At 38.1% G+C, this 13,258-nt stretch overlaps 1 protein-coding gene across 7 annotated transcripts in view; it reads left to right on the forward strand.

The window, feature by feature from the left end:
- The window catches only part of HEPACAM2 (HEPACAM family member 2), a gene marked incomplete at its 5' end in the record, with an annotated part of 66,997 nt that overhangs the window by 7,166 nt on the left and 46,573 nt on the right, over window positions 1-13,258 (forward strand). For 4 of the 7 annotated variants that reach the window (XR_013829708.1, XM_079931343.1, XM_079931347.1 and 1 more), the window contains 2 exons: window positions 7,343-7,736; window positions 12,423-12,707. Coding sequence is in view for 6 of the 7 variants with exons in the window: in XM_079931343.1 (XP_079787469.1) it covers window positions 7,343-7,736; window positions 12,423-12,707 (679 nt within the window). Of the gene's footprint in view, window positions 1-144; window positions 396-7,342; window positions 7,737-12,422; window positions 12,708-13,258 lie in introns of those variants that run through there. The other 3 variants (XM_079931344.1, XM_079931345.1, XM_079931346.1) reach the window with 2 other exon arrangements.

Here is a 13,258-nt window from a genome sequence, read left to right on the forward strand (position 1 = left end):
GTTTCATTAGAGTCACCCAAAAGGATGTTTTCCTTCATGTGATTATTAATAACTAAGAATAATTCATGAAATATGCTGACAATTACTGATAATCGCTAAGAAGCTGTTCTGAAAGTCACAAGCCTGTTTTTTTGCAGAGCATATAACAGGTGTTCCCACTCCCTGTGTCCTTTGTATACACATTCATTCTGTATTCAAATCACAGAAGCAAGAGGCAGGCTAGGGTATGTTACCTCACTGCTAATTTCCCTGGCAAATAAACCAGCAGCTGCTGGTCCATGAACCAAGTTGCCACCAGGAACAGGGCACTGTATGCATGGGACAGGATGCTTTCATGGAGCCCTTCAGCAGCACGGTTGGGGTCTTTCAGTGCAAAATATACCTCCTTCTGTTAGGTAAGGCACTGCATGAAGTTTGTTCTAGCTACCTTTTTATTAAATTGTGGGCATAAGGTAAATATTTGCTTTAGGCTGTAGATTCACTCAGATAATTGAAGAACAGCTTAGAATTTTAAACAATAACACACTTTGTTCCAGCAAAGAAACAGGATCATTTAGGAGAAGTGAGGTTCAATAAATAGATGGTTATTGTTTTCTTAGGACAACAGTTATTGTGAGTAGCACTCATTAAGAAAGTTAAGACATTCTAAAAACTTAATGAATCTCTTCTTTTTACAGAGTTTATATATAGGTTCAACACTCTTTAATGCATTCTACTTTGGCAAATATTCTTGTAGATCATGAATTTGTGACCACTTACAGTGAAACTTAAAACAAGTTTTGAACATAGTTTTGGGCTGTTTTAATTAAAGATATTGTGGCAAACTGTTAGCTCTACCTATTTTTTACCTATCTTATGAAATGTGGAAAAAGGTGAGATTCCAAACTAACAAAATATTTTATACACAATCGGGAGAAATGTGTTTAAAAGTATTATTTCTCCAAAATGCCTTTAGCCTTTCTCTTTACCCAATGGCTAGTTCAATTAAAATTTTTTTTCTCTACTTTAGTATTTCTCCCTCATTCTCCTCTTTAACCTTAGAGTTTAAAGTCTTTCTCCAACATTCCCACTGTTTTTATGTCATCATTATTTTCACCAGGTGTTTTCTTTCCATTCTTCCTATTTATCAGTTTTAAAAGTCTCTTGTTTTATTTATATCCAAGAGACAGAAATTTTTAAAAAAAAACTTTATTCCTTAAATTTTAAGAACAAATTAGCTAAATAAACAACTTAAGTTTTAGCCTTCTTCAGTAGTTTAGAGCTTTGCACTTACTGGTATCTTATGGTATAGTTTTCATAGTAAATGTGATTGTTATTTACATTTATCCCTAATATTGTTCATATTCCGCATATTTGAAATATACAGTTTGTAAATTTTTTAAATGTTTGAGTTTCCCATAGTTGTGATTATTGTTCCAGTGTTTATGTTGTCAAATTCAAGCCTATATATCTGTTTAGGTTTTGAAATTTTTAGGAAAATTAAGTGATGACCGTAACCGGCTTTTTTATCTTTGTGCATTTTTCTGGGCTTCGAAAGTATCCATTGTGTCAGTGCCACACTTAATTTTATAACAATGGGACTGCTGTCATTTCCTAAGTAATTTTTTGTAATTGGCTTTAAGAAGAACTTAGAGACAATTCATTTGAAGAATTCTACTAAAATAAAATTAAATATACTTTAGAGAAATAGCATGTTCATAAGTAGCTAAAGCAGTTATTGTCCCTTAAGACTTTCTTTCTTTCACAAATTTACTTTTCTCCATTGGTAGTATGTTGTAAAGACCATGGGTAATTTGGAAATGTTTTTGTATTTTGGAATATTGAGTATCAGTTTGTTTTTTCTTTTAAAAAATCTTAGAAATTTGAAGCCCCAAATGTAGTTCGTAAAGTCTGTTCAAAGTACATCATAATTTCTATTTTCTCCAAAGATACAAGAGTTTATTTTCAGTCAATAATAGTTGTGTTGTGCTTGCTAATATCATACATGGCAATGGGGAAGTAAATGCCAACTATTTTGAGCCACGGTAGAGGTCACTTTGTGAAGTCTGATGTTTATATTAAATACAGTGAAACTGGTCTAGGGAGTCTTTTGTTGCTGGAATATAGATAAATTTTGCAATATGACGTCAAAAGTGTCCTTTATCGCTGGACAGTCCTTTATAATGTCTTAGTTTTATAGTTTAAGGGAGTCTCTGAAGGGGAGAGTATTGCTATAACTTTGTATGTCAGATTTTTTTTTTAATTTTATAAATTTATTTATTTGCTTTTTTTGGCTGCGTTGGGTCTTTGTTGCTGCGCACAGGCTTTCTCTAGTTGTGGCGAGCAGGGGCTACTCTTCATTGTGGTGCACGGGCTTCTCATTGTGGTGGCTTCTCTTGTTGCGGAGCATGGGCTCTAGGCACAGAGGCTTTAGTAGTTGTGGCACGCGGGCTCAGTAGTTGTGGCTTGTGGGCTCTAGAGTGCAGGCTCAGTAGCTGTGGCGCACGGGCTTAGTTGCTTCGCAGCATGTGGGATCTTCCCGGACCAGTGCTCGAACCTGTGTCCCCTGCATTGGCAGGCGGATTCTTAACCACTGTGACACCAGGGAAGTCCCTGTATGTCAGATTTTTAATGGCATTATCAATGTTCTCCAAATTAGTGTAGTGCCTTATATGCAAAAAGTCAAGGGTTTCCTTTTTTGTACTCAAAAAGTACGTATTAGTGAATCTAATAATAAAATTGAATTTTCATTTAAGTACAAATATTTGGAATATTAAGGGAAAATTAAAATTTCATCCATTTTTATATCATTTATTTTCATAAAATTTATTTGTTCTTACAGAGGTTGACTTCCTAAAATCAATAGTTCAGTCATTTACGTTTTCTCGTACAACAAGGAAAGAGCACTTGAAAATTTCTCAAAATGAAGCTAATTTTTTTAAGTCCGTAAACTACTGTTTTGCCAGCATGGATTCCACACCTGTCAGGGGAAATACAGCAATGGCAAAAGAGTATGTGATCCTAAAATGTAGCAAAAGCACCCTATTATCTGTTTATTCTGCAAAGTTCACTACAAGTAAGGATTGCATCATATCAATAGATTCATGTCTTTCCTGCAAAATAAAAAGATTTTAGTGGCTGAGATTAGAAACTGTATAAAGAAAATTTCATTCCTCACTGATACTCTTATAACTTGCTACCTATAATTTATCTGATAAAAATGGTGTAGGCAATCTAAGCAAACAGCTATTGTAACAGCTGTGCTGTCTTCTCACTGTCATACATATATTTGAAAAAGCACACATATTTGAAAAATAATTAAATAACATGATATCATATCATTTGGTATGATAAGCATTGAATATATTCAGAGATACTATTGATGGTAATATATTATTTAAGGTATTATTACATGATGCAGTTTCTAAAATAGACTAAAGAACTAGGTCACTCCCCTTAATGATTATTGTAAGTGCCATATAAAATGTTATTTTCTGCTAAAGTAGTTTCGTTTTTCCCTGGGCTGCAATATTTGTATCATATTTAATATTTTATTAAATAAAATTTCTTCCCATAACTTCAGTCATAGACTCTCCAATCAAGCTTTCTTACTTAAGATTCAGCTTTCTGAGTCAAGATCCAAAAGTCACCTACATTTCTATTCTAGTCATGCTTGCACTCCATGGTAAGAAAATGCCTCCCAATCATATTCAGAATATTACAAACTCAGTTAATCTTTTTCAACCTAACCACACAAAAAGTAGAGAAAAAGCGTTCTTCCCCTTTTCAGAAAAAAAAAAAAGTAAACAAGGACTTCTGCAATGATTTCCCCAAAGTCCGAGAACAGATTGGCCAGAATTGCACTCAGGCCATCTATCTACAGCTCAGTCTAGCAGTGTTTTCTAGGTTGAGCTGTGAAATGTATTAAGTGGACCAATAAGTCAATGACCAAATTGCTTACTGTCAGAGGCAACTACTGAGTTTTATATCAGGAGCTATGCCGTTTTTTCCAGTGCATTCTCAAGGCAATGATGTAGATTCCCACCATCCCCCTTGATACCTTGGCAAAAAACACAGAACTGCCACTTTATGAAAAGATATCCAACTTAATAAGTGGATATTAAATCTGAGATTCAATACTTCAAAATTCTTTGGGCCCTTTCTCACTAAAATATGAGTTCTTCCCCTTTAAACTGTAGAGTAGCTGCTACCCTGAGAAAAGCACCTTAGGATGTCAAGAACATAAACATAAAGAGTAGAGAGAGGCCTTGGACCTCATCTAATATTACCCTTTTTTCACACATAAGAAAACTGCCATCCAGAGAATTAAAATGACTTATCTAAGGTCAGTTAACTAATCACCATTTTATCCCAGGTATGTGTTCTGTACTAAGACCTCATATTTCAGTGTACTTTTAACTTTATCAAAGTAGGAAATTCAGAAATCTCTCTGCAAGTTTAGAAAATAGGTTCCTGAAATCCCTATTTCCAGGCAATTTGCAAGTGATTAATTTAAGACTGTATGGACAAGGGAGTCCAAGATCAAGAATGAACCGTGAAACCCTCAGGAATATTTTTGTATTCACTGAAGTAAAAAAGGAAATAGCAACACAATAAATACAGTGAAAAGTGCATTTTACATATCTTAAGTTAGTAATAATGGGTGCTAAAAAACTAGTTCTGCTTACCAGGAACTTGTTAGGCACTTCCTATCACCAATTACAATGAAAGGCATGAAAATGCCTGTTGTTTCATGCAGATAACACATGTACTAAGAGGAATCTTTTCCTGTACAGGTCCGCCATCCAATGCCCAATGTCTTTCTATGTCTATGACTTCAAGAGCTTCACTCCCTTCTCTCAGTCTCTGCTTCACATATCTCAGACATCACTAGTTTTAAGTCCTAGATTTACTCTCTCATCTCCCTTTAGCTCTCTTATGATTTCCTTGCCTTTTCTGCAGTACACTTTATCTCCTCTTTATAATTCCCAGCAACAAGCTCCTTCTTTTTCTAATGATTCAAATTAAGAAGAACTACAAATTTAACATTCTTGCACTTGCCAGAAAAGAAAACAGAAGCAAATCCTCATACCTTTGTAACTCCTTTGTTATGGACCAAATCACTACAATGAATGTACAGGTACAGCCCATTATCAGAAAAAAAAACTACATGTCAATCACAAATACACACAGAGCCCAAGGAGACTGTAAGACACATATTTATTTTTCCCATAGAGTCACCTAATTTTTAGTCTGTATGGTCAGTTTCAGTTGAGCATCTAGGCACCCCTTCTCCCTTTAACCTCCTCTTATCTTCCTCTTTGTCCTTTTTCCTCTTCAGTTCCTTGCTCTGAGTTCCCTGCTGGCCCCAGGGTCTCCCTGTTTACCAACAGCTACCCAAAAACGAAAACCATGGAAATCTTTGCTCTAACCTCCACCCTGGGAAAGAAAGAGAGGAATTTACTGTTAGTAGAATTTATTCCTCATAGGAGCAGACCTACATATTTCAGTTTCTCCAAATAAATCGTTGTACAAACAGACCTTTCTACCATTCCCTTCCTAATATTGATGACCTTTCACAACATGATTCAGATAAATCTTAAAGATCCCCTTCCTAGTAGAGATGAAAAGGGAGAAGCAATCAAAGAAGATAAACATTTTGTATATGACAAAATTGAAATTGTAAGATATCTCTATTTGTGCCCAAATTTTCATCCCTCCTCACCTAGGATTCTTTTCCACCCTCACCCATCTGTTTTCTGCTTCATCAAGACTTCTCTTTCTAGTGATCATTCCAATAGCTCCAAACATGCTGTTCAGCATCTATCCAAAGAAAAAAAAAGAAATTTTAAAAAATACTTTTTCTGCTCCTTTTCTCAGCAAAATTCCCCAGAAGTGTTGTCTATGCCAACTGTCTCCAATTTCCTTTCCGTTCTTTCTTTTTTCCATCACTGTTCAAAAGACTTCACATTTAAATTCCTCTCATTTTCTCCTCCACTGTTCATATGATGTAGGTACCGTATTGCTCCCCTTTAAAATGAGGATTTTGAAGCAAAGAGCTTTTGATTAGTATTCTAATCAAAATGGTAGAAAATGGTAGCTACATGGTAACCTGAGCTAAGGAGAACTCTCTTCTCAATTGTAAATATATATATATATATGCTAGATAAAATAAAACAATATATAGCTGAAGGTAAAGAAGGGGAAATCTCCAGGTGCCAGAAACTACGAAGAAACCTTGCCTCTTAGATTTCTGATGGGCATCTAAAATGAACATGTCCAAAGCTGACTCCCAATCTTTCCACAAAAATGTCTCCCACAGTATTCCCCATGATTAATTGATTAGTTGCCCATTAATAAATGACGACTCCTTTCTTCCAGTTGATCAGGTCAACAACCTCAGAATCATTCTTGGCTCATCTTTGTTTCTTGTATCCCACCCGCAATGTGTCATCAAATCCTGTTAGCACCACCGGGCTTTTCTCACAATATCTTTTACTAGCACCCTTATCTACAGCACAGTCATCTCTTGCCTACTTTACTGCAGTCATCTCCTAAGTGGTCACCCTGCTCCTGCTCTTTCCCCTATTTCAGTCAGTTCTCACGGCAGCTAGAGCACACCTAAAAAAATAAGAAGAAAGACCTCTATCCGTCTTGCTCACAGAAATCCAGCTGTGTTCCCATCTCACTCAAAGTAAAATTGCCAGAGTGTTTGCCATGACCCTAAGGCACTCCCTGGTCTGGCCCAGCCACCTTGCTGGCCTCCTGTCTCACTACACTCCACTCTTCTCCACCTGCTCCTGCCTCTTGCTGTGGCTCAAACACACCAACCAGATCCCTGCTTCTGAGCAGGAATAACCAATCACAACTGGTCATAGTTTAATGCCATTCTCCTTAGGATATTTGCATTTGGCAAGGCTTCAGCTAAAAGGAAAAACTTCCAATTATGGACTGTTAAGCCATTTCAGAAGACTGTGGAGGAAGATTCTCAGGAGGAAGTAGCCCCTCAACCACATAGTTTGATTAGGATATGATATGACTCAGACATTAATCAGTCACAATTTCAAATTTTTTAAAAGGTTTCATTGGACTTTAGAACTAATAATCTTTCCCAGTTCTCCTTTTCCCATTATTCTTCAACAGTTAGAGATAATAACTTCTGCTTTTCCTTTTCATCTTGCCTTTAAAGAGGTCATGCAATCAACAGTCTTTGTGGGGAGTTTTTAAAATGCAGGTTTCAGAGACAAATATTTACCTCTACAGGTAACCGGTACTAGAAGAGTCAGTACCTAGAAGCCTCTCTTCTTTGAAAAGGATTATCGCCCGATCAGGTTCTCTCTGTATTTCCCCTTTAGATTGTGAAATGTGGTTCAGGGTCTTTACAACTTTCCTTTCCTTCATAGCAGGTGCTTGTTCCGGGCTGAAGGTGGCCGTGCCATCACACACAGTCCATGGCATCAGGGGTCAGGCTCTCTACCTCCCCGTACACTATGGATTCCACACTCCGGCTTCAGACATCCAGATCATATGGCTGTTTGAGAGACCCCACACGATGCCCAAATACTTACTGGGCTCTGTGAATAAGTCTGTGGTTCCCGACTTGGAATACCAACACAAATTCACCATGATGCCACCCAATGCCTCCCTGCTCATCAACCCATTGCAGTTCACTGATGAAGGCAATTACATCGTGAAGGTCAACATTCAGGGAAATGGAACTGTGTCAGCTAGTCAGAAGATTCAAGTTACCGTTGATGGTAAGTCCGCTATAAGTGACATGGGCAGCTGAGTAGCACAGCAGTTAGCAATGGCTCAGGAGATTAGACTACCTGGGCTTTAGGTCCTGGCTCTGCAACTTTGGGCAAATTAACCCTCAGAGCCTCAGTGTCTCATGGCATGAATGACATTATCCACCTCATGAGGCTTTCTGAGAATTAAATAAGACATGCATGTAAAGTATATGCGCAGTGCCCAGCTAAAGGTAATCAAGCAGTAAGGAAAACATATTATTTGTTTGCCTGGAAACTATCAAGTATAAAGTTGCTGATACAATGAGGCAGAGAAAATTTTATTTCTCATTAACAGAATGTACCCTGGGAAGCGCCCCATTTTTGTCACATAAAGAATTTTTTTTTTATTTTGGTACACTGGGGAGGATGAAACTTGCTCAGTGACCATACTTAAGCAACAATAGAATTTGCTAGGTATGTCCTCTGAGGGAGAGTGGGGTTCAGCCAACTTTCAGACATTTATTTTCCTTATTGAGGTATGTAAGCAGCATACCTTAAATATACTACACCCAAAGCCCAGCTTCTGATTTTTCCCCCCTAAACCTGTCTATTTAACAATATTCCTCTGTTTTAGCAAATAGCAACTTCATTCCATCAGTTGCTTAGGACAAAACCTTGCCATCACCCTTGACTCCCTCTTTCTCTCACACCCCACATCCAGTCCACAAGTTAATCCTGGCATCTTTACCTTCAAGATATGGACAGAAGTGAGTCACTTCTCACCACACCCACTACCGACCCGCTCGACCCCACCATCAGCTCTGGCCTGAACTGTCCTAACAGCCTGGTCCACTATCCCCGTTTCTACCCCTGCCTTCTGCAGCTCAGAATCCTCCCATAGCTTCCTGTCTTACTCACAATCAAAGCCAAAGTGCTAGCGATGTCCCACAAGGCCCAGTGTGACCCCCCCAACATACCCAGTACCTCTCTGACCCCTTCCCACCTCTCTTCCCCTCACTCACTCTGTTCTGACCACACTGGCCTCCTCGCTCTTCCTAGAACAGGCCAAACACACTCACACCTCAGGGCCTTTGTACTTGACTGTTCACTCTACCTAGGTTGCTCTTCTCCTAGGTAATGGCACTATCCCCTATTTCCTTTCGGTCTCAGCCAAAGTGTCACTTTATCTGTAAAGGCTTTCCTGACCACCTTATGTAAAGTATACAGAGAGAGAGAGAGAGTTACTCTTTATCTTGAGTTCTGATTTATTCCATTCCTAACACTGGATGTATTGTATATTTTTATTTTTTTATTGTTTCTCTTCCTTGCCTAGAATACAAGGTCCGTGGGAGCAGGCTTTGTATTTGCTGCTTTTTCCTCACTGCCTAAACCCCGATGCAGGCCATTTGTAGACACTCAGTAAATATGTGCACAGTAAATGAGTGGAAACTGGAGAGCTTGCAGGGGAACAAAGACACAGGATGTGGCAGCAGATGCCTAGAGAACAACTTTGGGGAGAGGAAAGGAGGACATTTTCATATTTTCATGAAATTCTCCTGGGTAGTATCTCGTCTCTCCTTCCAAACTTTTAATAGAACATCCATTACTTGTTAATATGTAGTACAGTTGGATCTGTTTATGGACATGCAGCCAAAAGTTCTTTCTAAAAAATTTTTTATTGAGGTATAGTTGATTTACAATATTATATTAATTACAGGTATACAATACAGTGATTCAAAAATTTTATAGATTATACTCCATTTACAGTTATTATAAAATATTGAATCTGTTCCCTGTGCTGTAAATATACCCTTGTAACTTATTTATTTTATACATAGTAGTTTGTACTTCTTATTAACCTACTCCTATATTGTGCCTTCCCCCTGCAACAAAAAGGTCTTGATAGGGGTTTAGGGCCTGTGTAAAAAATCTTCTTAGGAAACTTCCATATCTGAGATACACTGTTAAATGCAAGTGTGTGATCACAGTACCAACGTCAATTCTAATAACTGGCTCTCCCATATGAGACCTTCAGCATCATCTATTTGACTTATTCCATACCACATGTATTTCCATGCGTGGGCACATTTGAAATATAAGCTTTTTCTACATAATAAAATGTACCAATTCATTTTTCTTTTTAAATCATAATAATGTAAACAAAAGCTATTCCAAACCCTTTGTTCTTGCCAGGGAATATAAAGGGTTAAATTGAGCGGACCACTTGATTGCACCCATCTTGAGAAAGGCTGGAGCCTTCAGAACTACTCAGCACCCCTGCAAGTTACCTTTCAACCTCTTTTCTCCTTATCTTTCATTTTTTCCTGTCTTCTCTGGGCAGAAGGATTGGATCTGTTTGTGCTCTAATGCACATTTTCCAGTGTAAAAAAAATGTGAACCTGAGTCATGACAAATTTACCTGAGAAGATGCATCAACCCCAATTAAAAGCTATTGTTGTTTTTTTTTAACATCTTTATTGGAGTATAATTGCTTTACAATGGTGTGTTAGTTTCTGCTTTATAACAAAGTGAATCAGCTAACATATACATACATCCCCATATCTCTTCCCTCTCGAGTCTCCCTCCCGCCTCCCTATCCCACCCCTCTAGGTGGACGAAAAGCACCGACCTGATCTCCCTGTGCTATGCGGCTCCTTCCCACTAGCTATCTATTTTACATTTGGTAGTGTATATACGTCCATGCTACTCTCTCACTTCATCCCAGCTTACCCTTCCCCCTCCCCATGTCCTCAAGTCCATTCTCTATGTCTGCGTCTTTATTCCTGTCCTGCCCCTAGGTTCTTCAGAACCATTTTTTTTTTTTTTAGATTCCATATATATGTGTTAGCATACAGTATTTGTTTTTCTCTTTCTGACTTACTTCACTCTGTATGACAGTCTCTAGGTCCATCCACCTAGCTACAAATAACTCAGTTTCGTTTCTTTTTATGGCCGAGTAATATTCCATTGTATATATGTGCCACATCTTCTTTATACATTCATCTGTCAATGGATACTTGGGTTGCTTCCATGTCCTGGTATTGTAAATAGAGCTGCAGTGAACATTGTGGTACATGTCACTTTTTGAATTATGGTTTTCTCAGGGTATATGCCCAGTAGTGGGATTGCTGGGTCGTATGGTAGTTCTATTTTTAGTTTTTTGAGGAACCTCCATGCTGTTCTCCATAGTGGCTGTATCAATTTACATTCCCACAAACGGTGCAAGAGGGTTCCTTTTTCTCCATACCCTCTCCAGCATTTATTGTTTGTAGATTTTTTAATGATGGCCATTCTGACCCGTGTGAGGTGATACCTCATTGTAGTTTTGACTTGCATTTCTATAATGATTAGTGATGTCGAGCATCCTTTCATGTGTTTGTTGGCAATCTGTATATCTTCTTTGGAGAAATGTCTATTTAGGTCTTCTGCCCATTTTTGGATTGGGTTGTTTGTTTTTTTGATATTGAGCTGCATGAGCTGCTTGTATATTTTAGAGATGAATCCTTTGTCAGTTGCTTCATTTGCAAATATTTTCTCCCATTCTAAGGGTTGTCTTTTCTTCTTGTTTATGGTTTCCTTTGCTTTGCAAAAGCTTTTAAGTTTCATTAGGTCCCATTTGTTTATTTTTGTTTTTATTTCCCTTTCTCTAGGAAGCGGGTCAAAAAGGATCTTGCTGGATTTATGTCATGGAGTATTCTGCCTATGTTTTCCTCTAAGAGTTTTATAGTGTCTGGCCTTACATTTAGGTCTTTAATCCATTTTGAGTTTACTTTTGTGTATGGTGTTAGGGAGCGTTCTAATTTCATTCTTTTACATGTAGCTGTCTAGTTTTCCCAGCACCACTTATTGAAGAGTCTGTCTTTTCTCCGTTGTATATTCTTACCTCCTTTATCAAAGATAAGGTGACCATATGTACGTGGGTTTATCTCAACCCCAATTAAAAGTTTGATAGGAAATTGAAAGCTAAACATTGGAGCCAATTTTCTGTAACTTATATATCATCTCATTCTCTGTGTGTCCTGTAATCATGCATAGAAGGAGATTATTTTAGGCTTTCGTTCGTTAAAGTGACTAACATGGTACAGTGACTAACATGGTTCAGTGACTAACATAACGTTGCAATATAAATGCACAGTAATTAAAACATGTAATTAGTTCACTTACATAGAAGGAAAAGTAAATGGTGCAAATGTGATTCTTTAAAACTTTCTCTCAATCCCCCCAAAGTATAATATATCTGAGCTTTGTGTTTTGCAGATGGTGGGTAGGAATTTGCGCTCACCACATGTATCCCTGCCAGCTGCTCTTGGGATATTAGGACAAATCAAGAGAGGGGAATAACTACGTAAACTTTGCTTGTGAGAGTACACCCTTATGGTGTCGGGGGAAAGCACAATGAACAGGAAATAGGAAGCCGATATTCTCTACCACTAACTGCATTATCTATAAAGTAAAGGTTTCCATTAGAAAATCCTTGAAGAGTAACTTCTAGACTCAGTTATTTCTGCTATAAATGATATTTTTATATTTTATCATTTTGTGTTTGCCATGACTTTTTTATTTTCTTCTTTAATTACTTCCTGAACTGTCTACATTTATAAAGTGCAAAACGTTGGAATCATTTTCCTAGGATTTAATATTTGAAAGACCTCATAGACTTTTATTATAATTCTGCGGTGGCAAAAATCATTTCTATCTGTTCTGATGTTGCAGATCCTGTCACGAAACCAGTGGTGCAGACTCAGCCTTCCTCTGGGGCTGTGGAGTATGTGGGGAACATGACCCTGACATGCCTCGTGGAAGGGGGCACCCGGCTGGTTTACCAGTGGCTAAAAAATGGGAGGCCTGTCCACACCAGCTCCACCAACTCCTTTTCTCTCCAAAACAACAGCCTTCATATTGTTCCAGTGACCAAAGAAGACATTGGGAATTACAGTTGTCTGGTGAAGAACCCTATCAGTGAGATGGAAAGTGCCATCATTATGCCTACCATATACTGTAAGTTTTTTAAAATATATACATACACATGAGTTTTCTTCTGGGAAGTTTTCATGAGAGGAGTCACAGAGAACATCACCAGATGTTGACACCAGATGTCATTTGGTTTTCACCATCATTGTAATGTAGTACTAGGTGCAATTATACTTCCTAGGTACTGTCTTGTCATGAAATATAGTTACTTGTACAACCCTGTTTCTTGAAAATCAAGTTGAGATATTGGCCAGGGGCCTTTTTGGATACATTCTCTGACTCAGTGCATGTGTGACCTTAATTCTAGTGGAAAGTAGGAACCTCAATTTCAAACCCAGAACCATGCAGAAGACACTGATTTATTCACCCCCGTGGAGGAAGAGCTGTTCATCATAAAATGGGAGAGGGATGTGCTCTGGAGCTGACTACAGGGAGAAAGAATGTTCCCGGGTTATGCATGGGAAATGCGGCCCAAGGCGTGGCTGTTCTCTCTGCCCATTTTCTCAGCTCCACTTCTAGAGGCAGGGTGCAGAGAGGATCACAGAGAAAGCATAATTATTCTGCAGTAAGCTATTCAG

The sequence above is a fragment of the Stenella coeruleoalba genome (genome assembly GCF_951394435.1).
Source record: "Stenella coeruleoalba genome assembly, chromosome: 9".
Classification (NCBI taxonomy): domain Eukaryota; kingdom Metazoa; phylum Chordata; class Mammalia; order Artiodactyla; family Delphinidae; genus Stenella; species Stenella coeruleoalba.